The sequence below is a fragment of the Gorilla gorilla genome, chromosome 6 (genome assembly GCF_029281585.2).
Source record: "Gorilla gorilla gorilla isolate KB3781 chromosome 6, NHGRI_mGorGor1-v2.1_pri, whole genome shotgun sequence".
Lineage (NCBI taxonomy): Eukaryota > Metazoa > Chordata > Mammalia > Primates > Hominidae > Gorilla > Gorilla gorilla.
The window spans coordinates 41,574,956-41,600,404 of record NC_073230.2 but is presented as its reverse complement, the minus strand read 5'-3'; the positions used below and the strand labels follow the sequence as shown (position 1 = coordinate 41,600,404).

At 41.3% G+C, this 25,449-nt stretch overlaps 1 protein-coding gene across 3 annotated transcripts in view; it reads right to left on the bottom strand.

The window, feature by feature from the left end:
- Positions 1–17,147: 17,147 nt before the first annotated feature.
- The window catches only part of BMPER (BMP binding endothelial regulator), a 249,926-nt gene continuing 241,624 nt past the window's right edge, over positions 17,148–25,449 (bottom strand). For all 3 annotated transcript variants that reach the window (XM_055347544.2, XM_055347545.2, XM_063708108.1), the window contains one exon: positions 17,148–18,864. In XM_055347544.2, coding sequence (XP_055203519.1) covers positions 18,683–18,864 — 182 coding nt within the window. In that variant the 3' untranslated portion in view covers positions 17,148–18,682. The remainder of the gene's footprint in view (positions 18,865–25,449) is intronic.

Here is a 25,449-nt window from a genome sequence, read left to right as displayed (position 1 = left end):
GACACATACACTCTCCCAAGACTAAACCAGGAAGAAGTTGAATCTCTGAATAGACCAATAACAGGAGCTGAAATTGTGGCAATAATCAATAGTTTACCAACCAAAAAGAGTCCAGGACCAGATGGATTCACAGCCGAATTCTACCAGAGGTACAGGGAGGAACTGGTACCATTCCTTCTGAAACTATTCCAATCAATAGAAAAAGAGGGAATCCTCCATAACTCATTTTATGAGGCCAGCATCATTCTGATACCAAAGCCAGGCAGAGACACAACCAAAAAAGAGAATTTTAGACCAATATCCTTGATGAACATTGATGCAAAAATCCCCAATAAAATACTGGCAAAACGAATCCAGCAGCACATCAAAAAGCTTATCCACCATGATCAAGTGGGCTTCATCCCTGGGATGCAAGGCTGGTTCAATATACGCAAATCAATAAATGTAATCCAGCATATAAACAGAGCCAAAGACAAAAACCACATGATTATCTCAATAGATGCAGAAAAAGCCTTTGACAAAATTCAATAACCCTTCACGCTAAAAACTCTTAATAAATTAGGTATTGATGGGACATATTTCAAAATAATAAGAGCTATCTATGACAAACCCACAGCCAATATCATACTGAATGGGCAAAAACTGGAAGCATTCCCTTTGAAAACTGGCACAAGACAAGGATGCCCTCTCTCACCACTCCTATTCAACATAGTGTTGGAAGTTCTGGCCAGGGCAATTAGGCAGGAGAAGGAAATAAAGGGTATTCAGTTAGGAAAAGAGGAAGTCAAATTGTCCCTGTTTGCAGACGACATGATTGTATATCTAGAAAACCCCATTGTCTCAGCCCAAAATCTCCTTAAGCTGATAAGCAACTTCAGCAAAGTCTCAGAGTACAAAATCAATGTACAAAAATCACAAGCATTCCTATACACCAACAACAGACAAACACAGAGCCAAATCATGAGTGAACTCCCATTCACAATTGCTTCAAAGAGAATAAAATACCTAGGAATCCAACTTACAAGGGATGTGAAGAACCTCTTCAAGGAGAACTACAAACCACTGCTCAAGGAAATAAAAGAGGATACAAACAAATGGAAGAACATTCCATGCTCATGGGTAGGAAGAATCAATATCGTGAAAATGGCCATACTGCCCAAGGTAATTTACAGATTCAATGCCATCCCCATCAAGCTACCAATGACTTTCTTCACAGAATTGGAAAAAACTACTTTAAAGTTCATATGGAACCAAAAAAGAGCCCGCATCGCCAAGTCAATCCTAAGCCAAAAGAACAAAGCTGGAGGCATCACACTACCTGACTTCAAACTATACTACAAGGCTACAGTAACCAAAACAGCATGGTACTGGTACCAAAACAGAGATATAGATCAATGGAACAGAGCAGAGCCCTCAGAAATAACGCCGCATATCTACAACTATCTGATCTTTGACAAACCTGAGAAAAACAAGCAATGGGGAAAGGATTCCCTATTTAATAAATGGTGCTGGGAAAACTGGCTAGCCATATGTAGAAAGCTGAAACTGGATCCCTTCCTTACACCTTATACAAAAATCAATTCAAGGTGGATTAAAGATTTAAACGTTAGACCTAAAACCATAAAAACCCTAGAAGAAAACCTAGGCATTACCACTCAGGACATAGGCATGGGCAAGGACTTCATGTCCAAAATACCAAAAGCAATGGCAACAAAAGACAAAATTGACAAATGGGATCTAATTAAACTAAAGAGCTTCTGCACAGCAAAAGAAACTACCATCAGAGTGAACAGGCAACCTACAAAATGGGAGAAAATTTTCACAACCTACTCATCTGACAAAGGGCTAATATCCAGAATCTACAATGAACTCAAACAAATTTACAAGAAAAAAACAAACAACCCCATCAAAAAGTGGGCGAAGGACATGGACAGACACTTCTCAAAAGAAGACATTTATGCAGCCAAAAAACACATGAATAAATGCTCACCATCACTGGCCATCAGAGAAATGCAAATCAAAACCACAATGAGATACCATCTCACACCAGTTAGAATGGCAATCATTAAAAAGTCAGGAAACAACAGGTGCTGGAGAGGATGTGGAGAAATAGGAACACTTTTACACTGTTGGTGGGACTGTAAACTAGTTCAACCATTGTGGAAGTCAGTGTGGCGATTCCTCAGGGATCTAGAACTAGAAATACCATTTGACCCAGCCATCCCATTACTGGGTATATACCCAGAGGACTATAAATCATGCTGCTATAAAGACACATGCACACGTATGTTTATTGCGGCATTATTCTCAATAGCAAAGACTTGGAACCAACCCAAATGTCCAACAATGATAGACTGGATTAAGAAAATGTGGCACATATACACCATGGAATACTATGCAGCCATAAAAAATGATGAGTTCATGTCCTTTGTAGGGACATGGATGAAACTGGAAATCATCATTCTCAGTAAACTATCGCAAGAACAAAAAACCAAACACCGCATATTCTCACTCATAGGTAGGAATTGAACAATGAGATCACATGGACACAGGAAGGGGAACATCACACTCTGGGGACTGTGGTGGGGTGGGGGGAGGGAGGAGGGATAGCACTGGGAGATATACCTAATGCTGGATGACGAGTTAGTGGGTGCAGCGCACCAGCATGGCGCATGTATACATATGTAACTAACCTGCACAATGTGCACATGTACCCTAAAACTTAAAGTATAATTAAAAAAAAAAGAAGATATAAAGAAAACTTAAATGGAAATTTTAGAACTGCAAAATACAATAACAAAATTTAACAAAAAGCAAAAGGTGGAATCAATAGCAGATGAACAGAACATAAGAAAAAAATCAATAACCTTTAAGATAGAACAGTGAAAATGACCCAATCTGAAAAACAGAAAAAAATAGACTGAGGAAACCATGAACATGGCTTCAGGGACCTGTGAAATTATAACAAAATATTTAACTTTCACAGCATCTTTGTCCCAGAAGGAGAGGAGAAAGAGTGGGGCCAAAAAAGGTGCAGAAAAATAATGACTAAAATTTCCCAAGGCAAATTATATAGACCCAGATTTAAGAAGTTGCGTGAATCTCAAGCGGCATAGTCCAAGTAAATCTACACAAAGACATATTCTAGCCAAGCTTCTGAAAATAAAAGACCAAGGAACATTCTGCAGAGCAGAAAGTAAGAAGTGACATAATCCCTACATGGGAAAGCAATTTGGATGACAACATATTTCACTTCAGAAACCATGGAGACCTGGAGGGAGTGGCACATTTTTCAAATGATGAAAAAGCAAGCAAACAAACAAAAATGCACACAAAAATCTATCAACCCTAAATTCTATTTCCAGGTGGAAAAAATCCTTCAGGAATTAAGAAGAAATCAAGACATTTTCAGATGAAAACAACACTAAGAAAATTTGTCTTAGAATGGCAGAAAAAAAGGAATCTGAGAACATCAGGAAGGAAGAAAAACCAATGGAAAGACTAAATGTAACTAAGTATCATAGAATTTCCTTCACTTGGAGAAGGAAATTGTGCTTGACAATTAAAAGGAAAATTATAATATCGTCTAATGTGTTTCTCCAAGTGTGCCGAAAAAATATTTAAGATAATTATAAATGGGGGAAAGCAAAGGGACTTAAATGAGGGCCAGGTTTCTATACTTTGCTTGAACTGTTAAAATGTTAATATGAATAGTCTGTGTCATTTATATAATATTCTTAAATGACAAAACTAAAGAAATGGAAAGTGCATCAATGGTTTCCAGGGGTTAAGGATGTAGGGGGAAGGGAGTTGATGTGACTATAAAGAAGTTGTTTTATTCTGTTGTATTAGTCAGTTCTCATGCTGCTACTAAAGACATACCCGAGACTGGATAATTTATACAGAAAAAAAGATTTAATGGACTCACAATTCCACATGGCTGGAGAGGCCTCACAATCGTGGTGGAAGGCAAAGGAGGAGCAAAGGCACGTTTTACATGGTGGCAGGGAAGAGAGCGTGTGCAGGGGAACTCACCTTTATAAAACCATCAGCTCTGCTGAGACTTATTCACTATCACAAGAACAGCATGGGAGAAACCCTCCCCCATGATTCATTTACCTCCCACTGGGTCCCTCCCATGACACATGGGGATTATGGGATTATTATAGCTGCATATATTTGAGCAGTGCACTCCACCTCTCTAACCCTCAATTTGCTTGCTAGTAAGGGACAAGGGACCCCCAAATGGGTGATGTACGTATTATGACCCAAAGAACGACCATGCCCTATCAGAGGTTTCAGATCACAGCCCTATGGCCACAGTCTTTGAGGTAAAAATGATATTTGGCAAACAAAAAATGATGCATTTCTGTATCTGGAATTTTAAATTTACTCAGGTAGGGAATTTTGGTTTCCCTGTGATTCTCCTGGCACAGGTCTTCGTCCCAAAAGTGGAAGGGAGAGAAAACCCAGGACATCTAGGGATTCCAGACTATATGCTCTTTGATTAAATAGTCTTTCACCTGACTGTCCATGAGGATTTGTCCTTCTGTGATCTGTGTCTGCATTTAAATACATTTCTGTTTTAAACATTCTTAGACCTGTGGGAGCTTGTTTTAAAAGAAGTGAGTGACAAACTCCCCCATAGTGTGTGTGTGTGTGTGTGTGTGTGTGTGTGTGTGTGTGTGTGTGTGTATATATATATATATATATATATATATATTAGCAAAGTAGTTTTAAAAATCAGGCACTTAGCCTGCCAAGTTTCATCTCTTGGAAATGACAAGAGAGGCTGCCTCAGACTTTAAAACATCTAATTTGTAAGTGGTCCATCTATTTTTATAAAGGGCAGAGAAGGGAGTGGTGGGGGAAAATATCCAATCTCATTAAAATTCTCACAACGATTTAATGAGGATGAATTGTCTTCATTTTATAGTCAATGAAACAGGGGTTCAAAAAGATTAAGCAACTTTTTCAAGATCACACTCAATGTTAACAGACATCCTGGAGTATAAAGGCAGTTTTCTCTGACTCTAAATCACATGTTCTTGGCCCTGGCTGCAGGAACCTCACTGATACCACCAAGAGTAGGCAGGGATGCTTTCAGCAGGAAAAGCAGAACAAAAAAACAAAATAAAATGAGGAATCCTTCAAGTCTTAGATATAGAAAAAGGATGGGCATAGCTGAACAATAACAACAAACACATCTTAAGAGGCCAGTCCCTGAGGACACTTGCACCAGGAAGACAAACGGGCTTCAGATGCCCCCCACAGCCCCTAACCCACTTATTTTTATTTTCCTCCATGTTACCTCTATAATTTGGAATAATCTAAAAACTCCCTCTTTTTTTAACTTTTTTTTTCTGATTTTATTATCTTTTTTATGATTTTTAAAAATTGACACATAATGATTGTACACATTCATGGGGTGCATAATGGTGTTTTGATACATGTAATGTATAGTAATCATATTATGGTAATTAACTATCATCTCAAACATCTGTCATTTGTTTGTGTTGGGAATATTCAATATCCTCCTTCTAGCTATTTGAAACTACATAATATGTTAATATTAGCTAGAGTCATCCTACAGTGGTATGGAACACCAGGGCTTCTGTCTAACTGTAACTTTGTATTCTTTAACAAATCTCTCCCTAGCCTTCCTTTCAAGTATGGAAGGTATGGTAAGGGCAGTTCTAAACTCTACTTGAATTTCCCAAGTCAGGGAAGGGCCACCTGTGGAACCATTGCCTCTCCCCTGATGCCCAAGTACAGCCGCGTGCACACGGCAGAGGTCTAGTTTGGGCTTTCGCTTCAGTGGTCACTGGGAGAGAATTTCAGGGTTTCAGGATTTTCCCAGTTGTGATTTCATTTTATTGTCACAATAACTCTGTGCAAGTGACAGAGTACACAGTAAATTCCCAAGGCATGTCCATTTATTTTGTCTGTTATTGTTGTTTAGCCAGTTTGTATTGAGTCTTTTCTTTAAGCTAGAAACTTTTAAATGAGCATGGATTTATGTAAATTAACCCAAATTATGCACCATATTAAAGGTTAAAAAGCTGAGGCTGAGAGTAGACCAGGTGCTCATACCAGATTACATAGCAGAATCAAAATCCAGATCAATCAGTTTCCCAGTACATGGCTTTTTCCACTAGGCCAGGGGTCAGTAAACTCTTTCTGTAAAGGTCCAGATACTAAACATGTTAGGCCATACTATGTCCATAACAACTACTCACCTCTGTCCTTGCAGTACAAAAGCAGTCCTAGACAATTTGTAAGAAATCAGCATGGCTGTGTTCCTATAAAATATTATTATTTTTTCTTTAAAAAAAAAAGGCAGTTAGCCAGATTTGGCCCATAGACCATATTTTCCCATCCCTAGGGCAGACCACTACCTTGGTTCAGAAAGTGTTAGTGTTCTTAAGCAGGTCCTAAAATTGCTCTGTAATTACTTTCCCAACCCAATGCCAATACACATACTTGCCTTTCCTCTTTCCCTTCCTGAAAGTGTGGCTCTGTACAAGAATCCGGCATTTAAAATTAGTACTGGATTATATTCCTGTTCTCTATTAGATTGAAATGTACTCCAGTTACAGAAAAGCACATGTGCTGTCTCCCCAGGAGAAATTGCATATTTGTGCCAAGAGAAGCCTAGTCACTGGAGCTCTCCAAAATGCTTTCATAGACACCATGGCTCTATTAGTCAGTCTTGGAGTAAAGAGAAAGAGGCACATATTCTCAGGTCCCCCTAGGTGGTGTTCGGGCTTTAGCTGGGGATACCTGGACTTGAGGTGGCCATGACTGCCATCTTCTTAGCCATGCTGACATCCTGGCCCCTGCACTGCAAAATGTGAAGAATGGAGGACAAGATCAAGAGCACAGCATCCTTCAGGATACACGCCAAGCTCTGGGACCATCTGCTCTTCCACTGACATCTTCTCTGTGTATTCACAAAAGAGTATCTGATTAGATTGATGTGTGACCCTGCCCTCTGGCAGATTCTTGTTGAGTAGAGTCTTGCCCTGTATGCTAAGCACTATTCTAGGCACTGGAGATATGTTAGTAAACAAAACCCCCGCTGTTGCAAACTAACATTCAGATGAGAGAAAAGAGGACAAAAGCAAATGAATACATCTATAATATTTTAGATAGGAAGAGAAATAAGGGAAAGGAAATGGATTGATGGATGAAAATGTACTATTTTAGATACGATGATCAGAAAAGAACTTCTTAATGAGGTGAGATCTGGCAGAGACTTGAATGAGATAAGGGGCTGAACCATATGACTGTCTGAAGGAATCACATTCTGGGAAGAGGGAACAGCAAATGCAAAGATCTTGAAATATGCCTGGCAATCTGAAGACAGCAAAGAGGCCAGAGTTGCTGGAGAAGAGAGAGAGAGAGGAAAAGAAGCATAAGATGAGATCAGAAACTCTGCTTGTGTTACTATAACAGAGCTGAGCCTGGGTAATTTATAAATAACAAATATTTACTTCTCACAGCTCTGGAGGCTGGAAAGTCCAAGATCAAGGCATCAGCAGTTCGATGTTTGCTGAGGACCCAGTCTCTGCCTCCAGGATGGTACCTTGAACACTGCATCCTCTGGAAGCATGAATGCTATGTCCTCACATGGGAAAAGAGACAGAAGGGGCAAACTCACCCCCTCAATGCCCTTTCATGGGGCACAAATACATTCATGAGGTTGGAGCCCTTATGGCCGAATCACTTCCTAAAGGCCACATCACTTAATACTGTTGTCTTGGGGATTAAGTTTCAACATGAATCTTGGAGGAGGCAAAGACATTGAAACCATAGCAAAAAGGGAGCAAAGGTCCAAAACATGCAAGTTTTCTAGATCCTGGACAGGATTTTAGATTTTATTCTGAGTGAGATGAGTGGCCATTAGAGTTTGAGAGGAGAAAAAAACATTAGTTTTTATAGGTTTAGTCTAGCTGCTGCATGTGCATATGCATGGATGTGTAGTGGGGGAAACAGAAGGGATTCAAGGATGAAGTGGGAGACCTATCAGCAGAGTCAATAGAAGTTACTGATGAGTGGTAAAGAGAAAGTGCAGAGTCAAGGATGACTCCCAGGTATTGCACCCTCTCACATCCTCACCACCCACCTTTTTGTTCCAGCAGTTGCTGTGGCAACAAGCTGCAGTGGGTGAAGCCTGGCAGCACCGTGGCCTCAGCTGCACCTTGCATTTCTTGCCTTTTGCCCCAGAGTTGCTTAGCCTTTCCATGGGACTCTTCCAGAAGCTCACTCAGCCATTCAGGTCCCTGTGTAAGCCTGGAAGACCAAGGAAGTTAACACCTCAGGGGCAGTTTTTGACCAATGAGGGTTTAGAGCAGGTGGATAATTCTGAGGCTCAACCTGTGTATCTTTTAAAAGACCACCCATTGGAGCTAAGTCCCCAGGTATCCACAGCAGTAACCAGCTCTGCCATACTTCCTTGGAATGGATTTTCCTCTTTCCATTTTACTCTTCCTAGTCCCTCACTATTGTTCCCTGGGTCCCCTTCCAAAAATAAACTTAAAACCCAAACAGTGTCAAGAGTTTATCTTTGAGTATATGAAAGTTTGGACTGCTCATTCCATCGCCAAGTGGAGATGACAAGGAAGCAGTTGGAAGTACTTGAATCTGGAATTCAGAACACAATATGCAAAAGAGACCAGGCTACTTGTCTTCCAAGGTCACTGTGTCCAGGTGTACCAGGCACCTCCACCTTCACAGCTCCACCAATACAATGCATCTCCATCTCCTACTGTTCCCTTGGCAGGTGACTTCTTCTTGACCCTGAAGAGGATGCAATGAACAGTTGAAAGAGCAAACAGCAGTCTTGTGATGACCTGTCTTGTGATGGCAGCTTTTCCACGCTATTTTCATTTGTTCCTAGCTCCAGTAGATGTGATGTCCTCAGAGCAGATGAGCAGCCACATTAGAATGAAGGCTTGTCAAAAGTCAGCATGGCCACCCCTGCAGAGAAACATGGTCTGTTGGGAGTCTTTTCCCTTTGTTAAGATCCCCCCTGAGGTTTTAGGGGAGGAGAAAAGAAAAGTGAAATGGGAGGCAATTGGGGGAGGCAAGGAGGCCAAGTGCCATGTCCCCAGGAGGCCTCTTAGCTCTCTGACAGCCTCCAACCTCTGCCACCAGCCTGAGCCTAGATTTCTGAGACACTGCAGAGATAGGGCATGGCTTTTGTTTTCATCGCTATTTAATTTACTCAAATGAAAACTGCAATTACTGAGCAGTTATGTATCCTCATGTGCTTCAGGGATGCTGTCCCTGGCACATTTGCTATCCCCATTTGGAAAATTCACCTGTAAAAGCATCAGAGTCGCCTGCATTGTATGTGGAAATCTGCAATGTCATCCTTTGTGCAAGGGATAAAAATTCACCCCGGGGCACCAATTTTAATAAGGCTTAATTAGACCAATTTGTTGTAAGCAGAGGTTTCCAGTCTGCAATTTGACAAGCAGCTTGAGCTGGTTCACTACATTTTCACAGTCGGGAATTTCTGTATCTCAAACAAAAGGTCAAATGGAACATAAGATTTTATCCAAAAGACTCATAAAGGGATAGTGAATTTCTGCTTGGTTTTGTATGTGTGTCTTTTGTTTTGTTTTTTTAGAGTGTCTTTATGAATGCTAACAGCATGATCTTGGGGGGACAGAATAAATCAGATCCTCTCAGATTGTCTGTGCATCCAGCAACATGTAGGAGGGCACATAGAACAGGTCATCTCTTGTGCAGGCCTTGCCAGTAGCTCACAGCCCTCTTTCTACAGAGTTGGAGATGAACTCACAGTCCCAGACACAGAACACAAACAATACCTGAAAATTCATTGGAGTCAGCATGAGAGATAAGCCATCTTGCCCAGGAATGACAAATTTTTTTTGTATTATCTTTGGACTGGAAAACCGTTTGCTTAAACTATGTTAAGATACGCAACAAAGTTGATGTCATATATCCCTGGAATTTCATCCAGGACCATTCTAATGAAAAGCTTTACAAAATTCACTGATTTTGCTGTAGGGAAAGAGTTGATGCTTCTCTTCAGGAGGCGGGGGGATATGAGTCAGAAAAAAAGAGCAAGTAAGTTGAACAATGTCTCTTTCATCAGTGAATTTTTGATATCAAAAATTCTAGACATTCTACCTAAAAATGGAAAGAATGTTCTACAATTAAAAGAGGTTTCCATGCCAGGCATGGCAGCTCACGTCTGTAATCCCAGCATTTTGGGAGGCAGAGGCAGGTGGATCACCTGAGGTCTGGAGTTCAAGACCAGCCTGGCCAACATAGTGAAACACTGTCTCTACTAAAAATACAAAAATTAGCCAGGCATTGTGGTGGGTGCCCAGCTACTCGGCAGGCTGAGGCAGGAGAATCGCTTGAATCCAGGGGGCAGAGATTATGATCGTGCCACTGCACTCCAGCCTGGGCGACAGAGCAAGACTCTGTCTTAAAAAAAAAAAAAAAAAAGAGTTTTCCAGAAAGTTTTCAAATGGTCTGTGGCAAAGAGAGCCAGGCCTTGGTGCCAGTCTACTAGGCAATGTCTACACTGTGCCTACATTGCTGCGAGCATCAAAAGGCCCACCTTTTCTCTAAATATTACCCCTTCTGATCTAATATGGTGCCTAAAATGCCCACATTGAAATGAGACCATTGGTTTAATGCCAGAAGACCCAACACAAAAATATGAAAATATTCACTGATATTGTTGGCAAATTGACTCTTGAGGGAGCAGCAACCAGGTCAGCTGTGTTTCTTTTAGTGCCAGGAAAGAACTAGAGCATAAAATGCTGCCAGGAAGATGGGCCAGTTTGGAACTGGGGTATGGGAGATGGCAGAGAGACACAAGGGACAACTCCATTTGGGGCAAGGAGGAGAGAGTCAAAAGAGACGAAGCTGAAGGTTGGAGGAAGAGGGCAGTTACAGAGGGGAGGGTGACACAATCAATAGCTGATAGCTGACGTGACAATTTTTTCCTATTCCTGGTGAGAAAGCTCAGGGAGCTACACCGGGCCCCGTTTCTCCTAGTGGCAGAATTGCCCTTGGCCCTGAATGCTCTATTCCAACTGCCAGGCTCTAGCTGGAAATGCTATGGTTGGTGAGGGAAGCCTTTTCCCCATCTACCAGAGAAGGAGCATGAGCAGGCAGAGTTGAGGCCGGTCCTACAGGATCACTGGACATTCAGCAGGGACTCCTCCCCAGGCACGTGCACACCCACACCCATGGGCTGTGGAGGCCTGCCTGGAGCACCTGCTCACTGCCCAAGGTCCAGGCATCAGTCGAAGTCCAGCTCTCACCATCCCCAACATCCAGCCAGCCCATGCACTTAGAAGGCTGCGCCATCTGGAAATCTGCCTCCATCACAACAGGCTAGACATTTGGATGACAGATCACAGCTTTGATGAAGCCCAGTGGCTGCTTTTAACAAGGGCAACCTGTTGCCATGTGTCACAAAGGCACATTCCTGAGAACAATGTGGGTTAGACCAGGCAGTTCATAGGATGAGTCTTGGAACTGGATTTTATTTCCTTCCAGTTGTTCGGAGGTGACATAGATAAAGCCACATCTGCATGACTCTTGCGTGAAGCAGCTCCTCTCAGACTGTGATGCAAAAATATCTCTGTGGTTGTATCTGATGCATCTTTGCTGTTTGCCTCACAGTCTCTCCCTGTCTCCTACTGGGCCTCTTATTTCATAGTAAAAAGAGTTGTGTGCTTAGGCTCGGAGCCTAACAAATGAATGATGCAAGAAACAAATGAAGTTGCAAGCATTACTGCTATAAAGATAACACATGTTAAGTGATGTGGGGTTGATAATATTCATATACATTATTTAGGCAAACATTTCAATACACTCGCTCTCACAAAACAGTCAAATTGGCCTAATGATATGAACAATAAGTCATGGAACCGATTTCAAGAAAAACAAATTTTGCTTTGCAAAATTGCATTCAGAATATATGCACTGGAAACCTACTTATAAAAAAGCAGCTTGTAAAAATAATTTACAATTATTAAGTAAAATTAGATAGAATTTGAATCCAATAAAATAAGATTTCCAAAATTTTTGAAAACAATTTTTATTTTACCAAGATTTTTATGATAAAAAATTAAAATGTGCACCATATTGTTCTTTGACATTTTTACAGTTTTTCCCCCAACTTAAAACCAAAGGAAATAAATAACAGATTTAGAAATAATTTCATTTGTATGGAAAATGCCTTCTTTTCTTTGCTGACCATTCCCAAAGAAGAGGGAGAAACTGACGAATCCACTCTGACCCTCCGGAGCAGTCCAGGCACAGCAAACACCTCCCAGCTCAGCTGGACATTCTGGTTCCACTGGGAGGCTTTTCTAGCTGCCATCTTTATTTTCTTTAACCAAAGCAACCCAACCATTCTATGGCCTGAACCTCCATGACAAAGCAAAGAAAGGGTGAGGCAATCCTGCTCTGAGTTACTGTGCTCTCAACAGGCACGTCAACCCTGGTTTGGGGTCTAAATTCTCCTGCCAGGGCCTGGTGGAGTGGGGTGTCTTTGCATGTTCACAGATCATCAGAAAAATTCTTTCAAATACATCTCAGAAAATCACAGGATCAGGACAGTGTGTGGATCATCATGGAAATGACATTGCTTAGGCTGCATTGCTTTGACTATGAAAGCAGATATTCCTCAAACATCATCCCATAAAACAGAATGGAGAACGCTTTTCAGTGCGATCAAGCCAGTTGTCCTGTGTTCTCTGTAAGGTTCCTGGGGTGTGTCTGGAATGATAGATGCTGTGGATAAACCTGAATCTTCTCTTCTCCTTCCAGCTTTCATTTTCTTCTCACTGCCTGTTTGTTCTCAGAAATAGTGAAGTGAGCAAATAAGTTTAGGAAGACAGAATCCCCCTGGCCTGACTGTCTTCAAGAGCAAAATGGGAATTCATACCGAGTAGAGAGGACCCTTTGAACCGCCTTCTTCACGGAAGTGCCCACAAGGGGTCAGACCGGAACACATTGCAGACTCACGTTGTCACAAGGCAGCCTGCTGGCATGGAGGGAACCCAGCCAGTCTGCTGCCTCCTTCTCCTCCCCAGTGCCCCCCCTAACCACTGGAGCCAGAAGGAGCTGTTCAGGATCTGATTCTTTAACTTACATATAGGAACGTGGTGAAAATGACAATATAATAAATGGTATTTACGCTCTTGGAGCCAAGGTGAATCTTTTTCATCACTACAAACATTTCCTTAAGCCCCAAATTTCACAGCTGAAGAAACTTCTCAGGGGAATAACTTAGTTAGCCAAGTTCCAGTTGGAAGAAGCAGAGAAGTAGCTTATGTAAGTTTTTAAGGCCTAAGCTAGGTTATGACACAAAGTGGCTAGAACATGACAGAATTGTTCCAACAGAACTCCGGGCAAGCTGTGTTTCCTGGCGTTCTACTCATAGGTGTCACCCGAGCTGGTGACACTAGCAGGACCAGCTGTTTAGACTCTAAGCCTCCTCTATCCATCAGCCTACAGTCAAGCAAGTCAACAAAACCAGTGGTGAAATGTATTTACCTTGGAACAGTTCTGTTAAAGCAACCAATGCCTGTTTTCATGCAGTGGAAGACTGCAGGTCAGAAAGAACACTCTTGTTAGCAGCCTCTTCCTTCCCTTCCCTCTCTAGATGCTCAAAAGACAGATGAAGGAAACACAAACACAGCCTGGTGCAGGAGGCAAGGTGTCTTATAACAAAATGCCTCAAGCCCTACTTGTGTGGATCCCATTAGAAACCAAGGAAAGCCTGAAAAAGCCTCCCAGGGTGTGTAAGTTGCATTGTCACAGCTCAAAAAAGTTCTGTGAATCTGTTACACCTCAGCAGTACCCAAAGCCTGTTGTTCCCTGCACACCCACACTGCCTGTTTGTCTCTCTCCTTATCTGCTTAGTTACCTGTTCTTTAAATGCCCAGACTACTCCACTCCTGACAATTCACACACACACACACACACACGCACACACACACACATAGACACACACACACATCTTTGCAAAGGTAAAGGCTACTTAGTCCTCTACCAAGACTCATCTCAGTAGTCACTTTCTCTGGCACTCTTGACACTCTCCCAAACAGAAAACCTCAAATGGGGCTTCCTGAGGCTCCCATGGCCAGTGGTATGGCCCTCTGGTTCATACCACAAGCCATTCATCGTGCACCGTGACTGTCTGCGGAAGGACCATGTCTTAAACCTAATGTTCAGAATGTCTGTTGAATTAAAGCAAATACAGCTTAGCAGAAAACACCTTGATTGACAGTAGAAATTCTTGTAGATATATTCCCTTGTCAGTGTTCCTTCTGTGGGAAATTGGCACCATCATCGCCACCCAGTTACTCAAGCCAGAGACTGGCCTATCCACCATCCAATCTGTCACAAACTTCTCCCCTTTTTACTTCCTACCTCGTGGTCTTGGGGTTTATCATCTCTCACCTGGACTATCTCAGGGGACTCCCACCTAGTCTTTTGACTGGAAATCCACTTTCATTGCACTGTCACTGATCTCACTGAAACAAAGGCCTGGCTGGTCCCGTCACTCTATTGCTTAACACCACTCATAGCTGGAGCAGACCTACCCATCTGGTGCCTCAGCCCACCAGGGAGCCATGTGGAGAATGTGTGATGGAGATTTTGGCACCTCCTCCACTCTCAAGGCAGTTGGACAGGACCTAAGATTCCCCAGATGTGACATCTAGCTCCAAGCACCTCAGTCTATTTAGCCCAGTACCTAGACAGATGCGACCTAGTCATGTGACATGACAAGGAGCTAAGACCCCAGCCCCCTAAGACCCCACTCCCACCTCCCAGCCACATCTCACACCCACAAGCTTCACCCTTGCCCTTCAGCCTGCACCTTTTATGGTGCAGCCCCAGGTATGCAGCTATTTGTTACCAGGGGATTTGCTCTCCCTCTACCTGAAACACCTTCCTACTTTTCAAGTTTCTCTAAATATAAATTTCTCATCCTTTTCCACCACATTGACCTTTTCCAAGCTAGCTTGCTCAAATTAATCTGAAAGGGGACCATCATAAAAATGGATCTGATGCATGTTCATGTCATTCAACTGGTTTAAATAAACCCAGTGTAGCAACATGACTGTAAAGCCAGAAAGAGCCCCTTAAAGAAATGAATGTCCAAGTTCTTAACTCAGCGTCAGAATAATCATCAGCATTTGCTCCTTTTCCCTGTTGTTTCCTTCTGGCCTACTTGAAACTTGTCATTTTTCAGAATTAAAATCTCAAGTTTTGCAAAGCTTGTACTCCAGGATGTAGAATCAGAGATTATTTTTGCTTGCTCCTGAGAGTTATGTTTGGAGGAGATCGCTAATTAAAATATCTTGGCGCCTATCCCTGAAGGCAGTCTCCTGCTCCCACTCCAAGAGCTTTCCAGCTCATGTCCTTGTTACTTGTCAGATCCAGATGAATGTGAAGACAAAGAGTGGCAAAGTGAAGAGAAATGCAGTCAGGCTCAAACTGAACAAATCCACAAACAGCTGTGCAACCATGAGACAGCATTTATCAGGTTTTATTTATTGATTCAAGAAAAATTTATTGACTACTTACCAGGTTATGTTTCTTAATTAGGGTAATGCAGTCATGGGTGTTTGCAACATTTTTCTCTATGCCTTTTTGTATGTCTGAACTATCTCATAAAAAGGAAGAGTTTTCCAGTTGAAATGGTTTATCTGTGTTTCAGTGAAAGCTGGGAGAAGCTAGTCAACCTCCTGGGTCTTTCTCGTTCTTATTGAAAGATGCCCTCTTATAGGACGGTCTGATGGTCAGGAAGCAGTCAATGAGTTAAGATGAGTGAGGCCTTCAACCTGAAGAGTTAGTGATTCTTAGTGTACCACAGTTTTAACAAAAATTGCTCTTAGTCAATGCCAAAGAGATATCTTTTCTTCCCAGCTAAAAAATTTTAGGTCAGGACCCTCAAATATTCCTATTTACAGAGGGAGAGAAGAAAGAACTTACTTTTACTGAGTACCAACCATGGGCAATTAGAATCACAATTATGCTTGCTCTTCATCGAGGGTGCTTGTTTCTCATCAAATTCAATATTCATAGAACATTTTTATTTCAAGTCATCTCACTCTGCAAGAGCTTAGTTGAAGAACCAATTGAAAACATCCCATGTGAATGAAACAGGACTGCTCTCATTGAAGCACTTGGTAAATCCTCATTGTGCCCAATCATTAGACTAAGCCATTGCTCAGCTGTAGCCTGTGGCCTAAAAAAGAATATGCAGGCCAACCATTCAGCTGATTTCCTCACCCTCTCCCATCAGAGATGGCTCTTTGAATTAGTAAACCCAAGTAATTTTCTGTCCTCTCTGCCCTCCCTTTCTTCTTCAATTAGAAATGAGAAAATTGTACAGAGATTAAGCTAATCCCCAGCTAAAGGAATGCCACACAAACTTGTAATCAACCCACCCAAAATGATGAAACCGGCTCATGCAGAAGAGCTTTCATCATTCACCCACCCTGGCTGCCATGATTAAGTGTTGGGAAAGAGGCCGGTTAGCCTCATGGGGAGAGTAACTCAGTCCTTGGATGAATCATGAGCTATAAATAACCATCCACAATTCTCCCTTCTCCGTCATTTCCCTTATGCGGCCCTCTTTCACAGAGGAGAACCTACAGTGAACTGAAAAGGGATTTAAAGCTAATCTTAAGGAATCCGTTCGTTTTACAGAAGGTAGGAACCACCAGGCAACATCAACTGATTTTCCCTACCCCTCCTGTCAGGGCAGAGCAGGGAATCAATGAGATTACAAGTAGGAAAGTGTTTGCAAACCCTCAGTGCCTCCCATTACTGCCCAAAGTCTCCTAGCCTGTTAGTGGCAGGGGTCTAGTTTTCCCGATTCTCAACCCTGCTCACTATACTACATGGCCTCTTTGTGTTACAGATAAGCAAAAGTGAGACCCCCAAATGCTTAAATAATGGGGATAAAGTCACAAACCACACTTAGATCCCAAAGCACCTAAGTCAAAGTCTTCTTTCCAAGGGCAGCACTGAAACAATGACCTGACTACCTCAGGCTGCAGATACGAGAGTGATTAGTATCCAAACACAGGAATGAAAAAAAACAAAGGCCCAGTGCCCCCAGCCAGTCACTATTACGCCCTGCACTTTATTCAGTTAATTCAAACAACTAGGGATTTTCCAGTCAAAAAAAAAAAAAATTCCAAGTTAATACTTTAGCTGTCATGAATGTAAAAGAAACATAAATGTCTTTGACGAGCATTGGCAACATGCTGGCTTGTCAAAAATGTGGGTTTGCTTTTGTCTATTAATAATAGTCTTTATATATACTGTTGTAAGATACAAAAATTATAACTAAATACAGCTGTTAAAATTTAATGAATCTGAAGTTGATACAACTAATTATAAAGTATAACACAGGACATTTGAGAGAGAAAATGCATTGTTTTACATCTTAAGCCCTTTATTGACTATGATGCAGAACATTTTATTTTAAGACACAGTGGGTTTTGTTTTTGTTGATGTTTTCACCAATTCAACTGAAGACGAAAGTCAAGACAATCAAATGGTAACTAGTAGCAGCCTATCAGTAAATGAGAGCAAGTATAGAGACTGTTCTTTGGACTGAGGTTAAATCAATTAGTCAATAAAGGCTTTTCCACTGTCTAATAATTATAACATATTAACAGTCGCCAAATAGTGTTGGATGGGACTCCTCTAGAAATAACTAAAGCCTTTCATTTTATACATGAAATAGCCACAAAATGTAGATGGGTTACATCAACTCATTGGATTTGCCCATCTTAAATTACTCTGAGATGCAGAGAAATCAAAATTTCATCATATGTTGTGCAACAGTTTCTTCAAATACTTTCTCATGCTCAATAAAATTAACATGTCATCCAGACACCCTTTAATCTCAACACATGACATATAAATGGTCACATCCATCATACACACATAGACGATTAGAAGACTTGAGGACTACCCAAGGATGGCAAGAAATCACTTGATTCTTCGGTTATGCCCTAGTGACAAATATATATTTCTTGGCAACCAGCCAATCAATTTTGGAAATAATGTTAGCCCATGACCTAATACATTCTAACAGCCTATCACTCGCTTTTCATGCACCATTAGGGCCGGTCACCAATCTCCTGCTGTCTTTCCCAGGCATACATTCCTTTCTTTGGAAACCTGAAATGCCCCTAGATAAATGTGCCCTTCTCCAGAGAAACACATTTCCCACTCCATTACAAATCCTGACTCAAAACTAAAATTAATACAGGCAGGCAATTGAGGGCTCTTAGAAAACTTCCTTAAAAATAACAAATGTATGTGATGTTAACACTATCCAATGTATCTGCATGCCACCTTATTAAATTAAAAACACCTGGTGTATTTATACAACATGTTCAATGGCTTACAGGTTAGGATCCTAGAAACAATACATGTCTTATAGCAAAAAATATACATATAATAATCCCCCTATAGTTTATATAAATGATGAAATGTTTTTGAATATATCTATATATATACACATATATACTCTGTGTGTGTGTGTTTACAGAATCGGGCACACAAATACTGCAGTCCTTCATTGGCTCTTCCGCTTCAGTGTCAAAGTCACCAGATTTCAGAGTCTTAAGGATTGAAACAAAGGTCACCGCTGGGGACAAAGGACTGGCTTGATGCACCTTCCCTTGTGAAGGACCAAGTTTGCTGGACAGTGGCACCCAGCAACGCACGGCTTGTTGCATGGACCAATTTCATTCCAGTTGTCACAGGTCTTGATACACCCCGGACCACAGGTATCGTACACAGCACCATGCTTACACTGGGTGGCTGAAAAAGAGAAGGAGACAAAGGCATAACATGGAGAAAGGCCCCATTAATTCACCCTCAGCCAGATGCAGTTCTTGCAGGCTCATGACACTGCATAGACGTTTCCATAGCTCAGGATCAGATTTGCATTTTAACAAGAGAATGATAAACACCCAACATTCTTCGAACACTCTGGGAATCAGCTACATCTATAAAAACAAATGCAGGTAGATCTGAACAAGAATTTATCTTATTCTTAGATAAGATAAACTATAAATGTGTAAGGCTATAGGAAAATCTTTAAGGCTATTTAGTTATTGTACAAATAACTAAATAGTATAAAACATCTGCTGCAAATAGTCCTTTCAGCTATTGAGCTGTGATGAATAGGAATATTTTGTACAACTACATCAATATTCAAATATATGAAATTACCCACAGAGAAAAAACCTACCAAGGATATTGGGAATGTGTGACATATTTTAATCAATGTAATCGTGTGTTAAATTAATAAATTTAAGGCATGTTGGAGCAAGACTGGGGTAAGCCAAATAGAGAAAAGTCAGATATGTGACTGCAGGGAGGACAGCAGCTGGCTGGGTCAAACAATATAAAAATGATGATGTTGCCACATCACAGCCAATTTACTATCTTTATTGACTTAGAGGCAAAGTGATTTTGACAGAATTATGAGAGATCCTGAAAATTCATGACTAGACTTGTCAGAAAAAAATAATGCAAACATTCTGGAAGTTTTCTGACACACAGCCTTTTCCATCTGAGTTACATCCAGTGACAGTTGAAGGGGCCGCCCCTCATTCCTCAAGAATAGGAATGTTGACACAAGTAGGAATTTAGATCAGGGACCCTCCAAGAACACCAATAACAATTCCATCTTCATTTAAAGTTCCTTTAAACAAAAGTAATAACAATGGAAGACATTCTCAGCTTCAATGCCTCTACCGTTTATGCTGTTTGCAGAATAATACCTGGTAAGGAATCGTGTAATTGTAAAATTTAAAGATAGAACTGGTTTGCCAGCAAACGGGCCTCAATTTGAGTCTTTCAAGTTATGCATTTAGAGTTGCCACAAAATGTTGATCTTTGATCATATTTAAGTAAAAGAAAGTTAATAAGCACCATAAAATAAATTCTATGAAGGCTTCTCAAATATCCATTGCACTGGTTAGAAACAAATGAGAGAGCACATTCTATCCAGCAAGTAATCAATGACTTCTCATCAGCTCTTACTATTCAAAAACCAAGTTGTATGAAACAAAACATCTAAATAAAACCAACTTTAAACTACTTGACTCTATAATGAACATTTTTCTGTATAGATTCACAGTAAGCACTGGCGCATTATTTATTTATCCCTGCCTCAACTGTTAACTAAACCATTGACTCTAGGTAAACACCTGCTCTGAACAAAGTCCCTGTACCAGACGCTTTGGGGATAGAGGTAAATGACATGGCTGCTGTCTGATACACCAGCAGAGGGATGAGTTAGTAGCAGCTAATTACTAGTCACTTATATTGAAACATCCCATATCATCTATGCCTTATTGATTCCTACACCTGGCTCACTCTCAGCTTTCTGAGGTGCCTTCTCAAAGGTAACTTCCTATTCAAAATAACATTTTCATATTCACTACCTCTTTTCCCTATTTATCTCTTCTTTACACATAATACTACCTGACATCGTATCATATTTACTCTGTCTTCCAACACTAAAATGTAAGCTCCTTGAGGGCGGAGTTTTGTGTGGTCCCTCACTACATCTCTAGCACACACATTTTCTGGCACTTGGCGAGCATTCGATATGAAAGCCAGCAATAAATACTTGCTAAATAAAGCTGTTATGAAACAGACATAACCACAACAGAGAGGGGATTGGAATTTTCCATTTGCATCTCAGGATCTGTCCTCTACCCCCTCTTTACCCTGTTCTGTGATCTGTGCCCTTGCTCTTCTCTACAGATGACATCAATGGGCTCCCTCATGCATGGTGGACTCCAGTGCCTTGATCTGGTGCCATTATCTAGCTTGGTGAATGTCACCACCATTCACCCCATCTTCCATTCTTCTCAACTGAGTTCCCAACCTTTCCAACTGAATTCCCACCTCTTCTGTGTGGATGGGATGGATGTTCCTTGATTGATAAGAAGAGCACCTGCTGCTTATCCCATCACTGCATTTACAACATGAAATTGTAGTCATCAGTTTCATCCTCTCATTGTCTTTCTCTCTCTCTCGCTACATACACACACCAACTCAAATATAGGCTAGGCTACTAGAGGGGAACATTGTTCTGTTTCTTTACCTTCTGCAGGAGTATGGTGTTTAACATTTAGTACTCAAAGGACTATTGGGAGATTGAGTGGATGGATACATGGGTGAGTGAGTGGGTGGATTGACTTGACATAACCCTTCCTTTATGTCCCTCAATTTAGGCTTCTGTGATAATCTTTTGACTTTTCACTGATCCTTTCAAAGTCCTCTTTTTTTCTCTTCTCAGTGACTAACAGAATACCCTACACATTGCATTTGCTTAATGATTTGGAAACATCCAAGCTGAATGTCATATTTATACAGAGTAATTGTATTCATGTGTTGTTATGCTTCAGTAGACAAATGGTGGTCACAAATGGAAGTTAGGATCACCTGGGGAACTTCCTGATGCCCAGACTTCATCCCAGATCAATTACATTAGAACACCTCAAGGTGGGATCAGGATATCAGTAATTTAAGAAAACAAAACAAAACACTCCCCCTTTCCTTCCGACCCTGCCCCACACTGGCAATTCTAATGAGCAGCCAAGATTGAGACTTGATCCTGCAAACAAACCCTACATTCATGCTTCAGTCACTCGGAGACTCATTCCTTTTTAGCAACTGAGAAGAAAACTATTTCCAAAGTAAAATTAGGTCCTACTATTTCCCAACCTCTTCTACCTCAAGCCCTACTGGAGCACTTCCCCATCCCAGAGCACTCATCCTCTTTCAGCGTTGGTTGTAGGTCGTCTGCAGGAGTACCCTTAACTTACCCCTCACTGCCTCTTGTCATTTGCACCCATCCTGGATTTGCCATTCTTCTTTTCTGCCCCATCTCTTTCAGAACTTGCCCTACTCTTTGTCATAGCAAATTAATCTTCTTCCTATCTACTTAACAACAAATATTCCCTAAACTGTCAGATTTATTTTCTCCTTCCTTTCACCTCCAGACTCTGTGGAAGAATTTACAGTCATTTTAGCCTAGTCTTCTGCAATTCATTAATGTTGACAGCTCATCTTCCTCACCCACCCCTTGACTGAAGCAGTTCCCTCCAAAGTTTTCACTAATGTCCATATCCACCAACATCTTGCCAACTCCCATTTTCCCAAGACCACTCTGCAAAATATTTGGTCTTTGTGTCCATTTTATCTTATGACAGTGAACTCTCCTGGTTCTTCTGCTGACTCCTGGAGACACCTTCTCTCTCTCTCTCTCGGGTTTCTTTACCCACTTCCTGGCACTAAATGTTCACATTACCTCCTGGAATCTCCCCCCGACATTGTTTTCTCTTCTATCTCTCTCTTCCTCAATTACTACAGTTTTATCTCTGACTTCCAGTTAGAGACCTCTGAAATCTATTACCATTAGTTCTGATTCTTATCCCAGTCTAATCAGTTTTATCTTAATTCAGATGTCCTCCACTTCAAATAGGTTTCTAGATATCCCCCCAAGATGCCTTCTCTCCTCTGCAACCCACAGTACTTTTAACGTTATAGTTATTTGCTTATTTGCTTTAATCCCTTAATTACAGTACAGCTATAGTTCTTAATCAGAGATATTCATAAGAGTCTCTTGAGATGCCTTTAAAAAATATTTATTTCTCAGCCCACCCCTAAAGGTTTTTGCTCCGAATCTGCAGTGGTGCCTGTGCAGCTATTGATTTTAAAGTTTCTGGAGGTCACTGTGACAAGTACCCACAGTTGAAGAGAGTGTATCGATGAGGCCTGGGCTCTTGAGGGCAGGACTCTTATCTTCTGTAACCAAAGGTTCTGGCACAGGGACAGGCACGGGGGAGCAGCTCAATGCATGCCTCCTGGATGGGGATTTCATATTAATGATATTCAATCCATCATTCCTTTTCCTAGTGTGGATTTCATCTGGCCAATCTTGAGTTCATTTTCCACTCCGCTGCTTTCAGAACTCACCTTGCCCTCTTTCAACTCACCTTGCCCTCTAGAGGCTTTGCTCCCCTTTAAGTCTTGCAAGGATTCCTGGTAGTATAAAAACTTCTCAGCAGCATTTCTTCTTTCCCACCACATTCTTTGTGTTTCCCTGACTATTCTATAGCTATGAAGTCTCCCATGTTTTTTCCTCTCTCTGACCTCTCAATTCTTTCTTCTAGTCTACCTTTCAACTTCCTCTAAGGCATCTTACCTTTCTACTATTAAGGACTGGTATGTCCCTCACAGTCTACAAGTCAAAAGTAGACTGCAGGAAATGAAAACTACTAGAGAAAAAAAAGAGATCTCTCTCTCTCGTATGATCCTTCATCCTATAAATACCATCTCCAATTCAATTCAAATTAAATCAATAAACATCTGCTGAGTATCTATGTGCCAGGCAGTCTCTTAAGCCTGGGGAATAAAATGTGATCAGATATCATCTTTGTCCTCCAGTTACAGGAGGTTGGGCTTACAACCAAATAGGTAAAGCTGATGTGTAAATAGATTCTTAGCAAAATATAAGATGTATCACATCAGACAATAACAAGGTACAGGGGAAGAGTAAGAGAGAAAGACATTAGCTCAACACTGAGAGTTGAGTAGAGATCAAGGAAGACTTGAGAGAATGGATCCTGTGTAAGTATCAAGTGAGCAAACTTGTCAGACAGACAATGACAGGGAGAGCTTCCCAGACACATAGAACAGCAGGAACAAAGGTAGGGGTGCAGGCAACAGCAAGGCACTGTGGCTTAATCAGGGAAGGGCGGATCCTTGGTTTGGTGGGTTAGAGACATGGACCTTGAGGAGGGCAGGTGTAGGAGAGAGAGGCAGAGAAGTAAGCCAGGGTCAGAGACCACAAATGACCCCACAAGCCTTGGCAAACGGAAGCCTTGGAAGGGTTTTAAGCTGTGGAGTGACATCATCGGATTTGCCTTCAATTCAGCACAGCTTTTAGATTATCCTAGAACACTAACACTGACCTGAGCCCCCATTTACCCTCTGTGAATTCAGTTGTTTTTTCAAACTTGTAAAAGACATAAGATCATTTCTTAAAACATAGGTGTGATGTGATGGGCACACATGTATTTTAAAAGGATCTATTTTGTTAAATAGTTAAAAAAACAACATGGCCGGGTGTGGTGGCTCACGTCTATAATCCCAGCACTTTAGGAGGCTGAGGCAGGCAGATCACCTGAGGTTGGGAGTTCAAGACCTGCCTGACCAACATGGAGAAACCCCGTCTCTACTAAAAATACAAAATTAGCCAAGCGTGGTGGCACATGCCTGTAATCCCAGCTACTAGGGAGGCTGAGGCAGGAGAATCACTTGAACCTGGGAGGCGGAGGTTATAGTGAGCCGAGATCACGCCATTGCACTCCAGCCTGGGCAACAAGAGCAAAACTCCGTCTCAAAAAAACAAAACAAAACAAAAAAACAGGGATCTGTCAAAGTGGTTAGGATTACAGTGCATTTATTCTCAAAGGGGCATTAAAACCGCTATAGGTGAAACACAAAAACATTATGTGCCGACTTTATCAATACATTCAATCAGCATGGCAATGTGCCTTCTGGAACTCAACCGTCTCCACATCCCCCTATGGGGTGCTGAAGGTCACAGTATCTGACTTTATCTCTTGAACTTTTACAGGAGGCATCCAGTCAGTCAAGAAATAACTCAGTGTATATAATTAGGGCAGAGTTGCTGCAGGGAAGGAGCTAGAACCATCTGGGGTTTGCAGAGCCAAACGAGGAGGAAGAAAACTGTTCACATAGCCCAGCAAACCATCCGTTATGCTACAGAAAGACAAAAACACCCACGTTTCCAGCACCTTTTCCATGTATAAAATGTATGACTGAATGTGCAGTGACAATTAGTATCAGTTATAGGCAGGTGGCAGACATTCTGCTAAGGATGACAATGTAACATACAGCAGACAAGATCACAACACATTTAGAGTCAGAAGGTACCGAGTAACAACCACCAGTGATAGGGAACAAACAAATAGAAATTGGAAAGTCACTAAGGTGACTAAGATTTAGATACATATTTGGATGAATTAGTTGACACTAATATAAGCACATAAATATGCATTCTTTTTTTTCCACAGTGCTCTTGGGTCTCTGTGTTCTCATAATGATTAAGGACGGGGCAACGATGCAAGCTGACCTGGGTTCAACTCCCAGCTTCCTTGCTTCCTAGCTCTGTGACTTTCAGCAAATTACTTAACTATTGTAAGTCTCAATGACCCTCTGAGTAAAATGTGGGTAATATAATGTTACCATATTAAGTATTATGGGCATTATCAAGGTAAAATATAATATAAAATGCTAATATAGTCCTTGGGGGAAAGGAAGTGCTTAAAAAAAGTGACTAGTAATATAAATGAT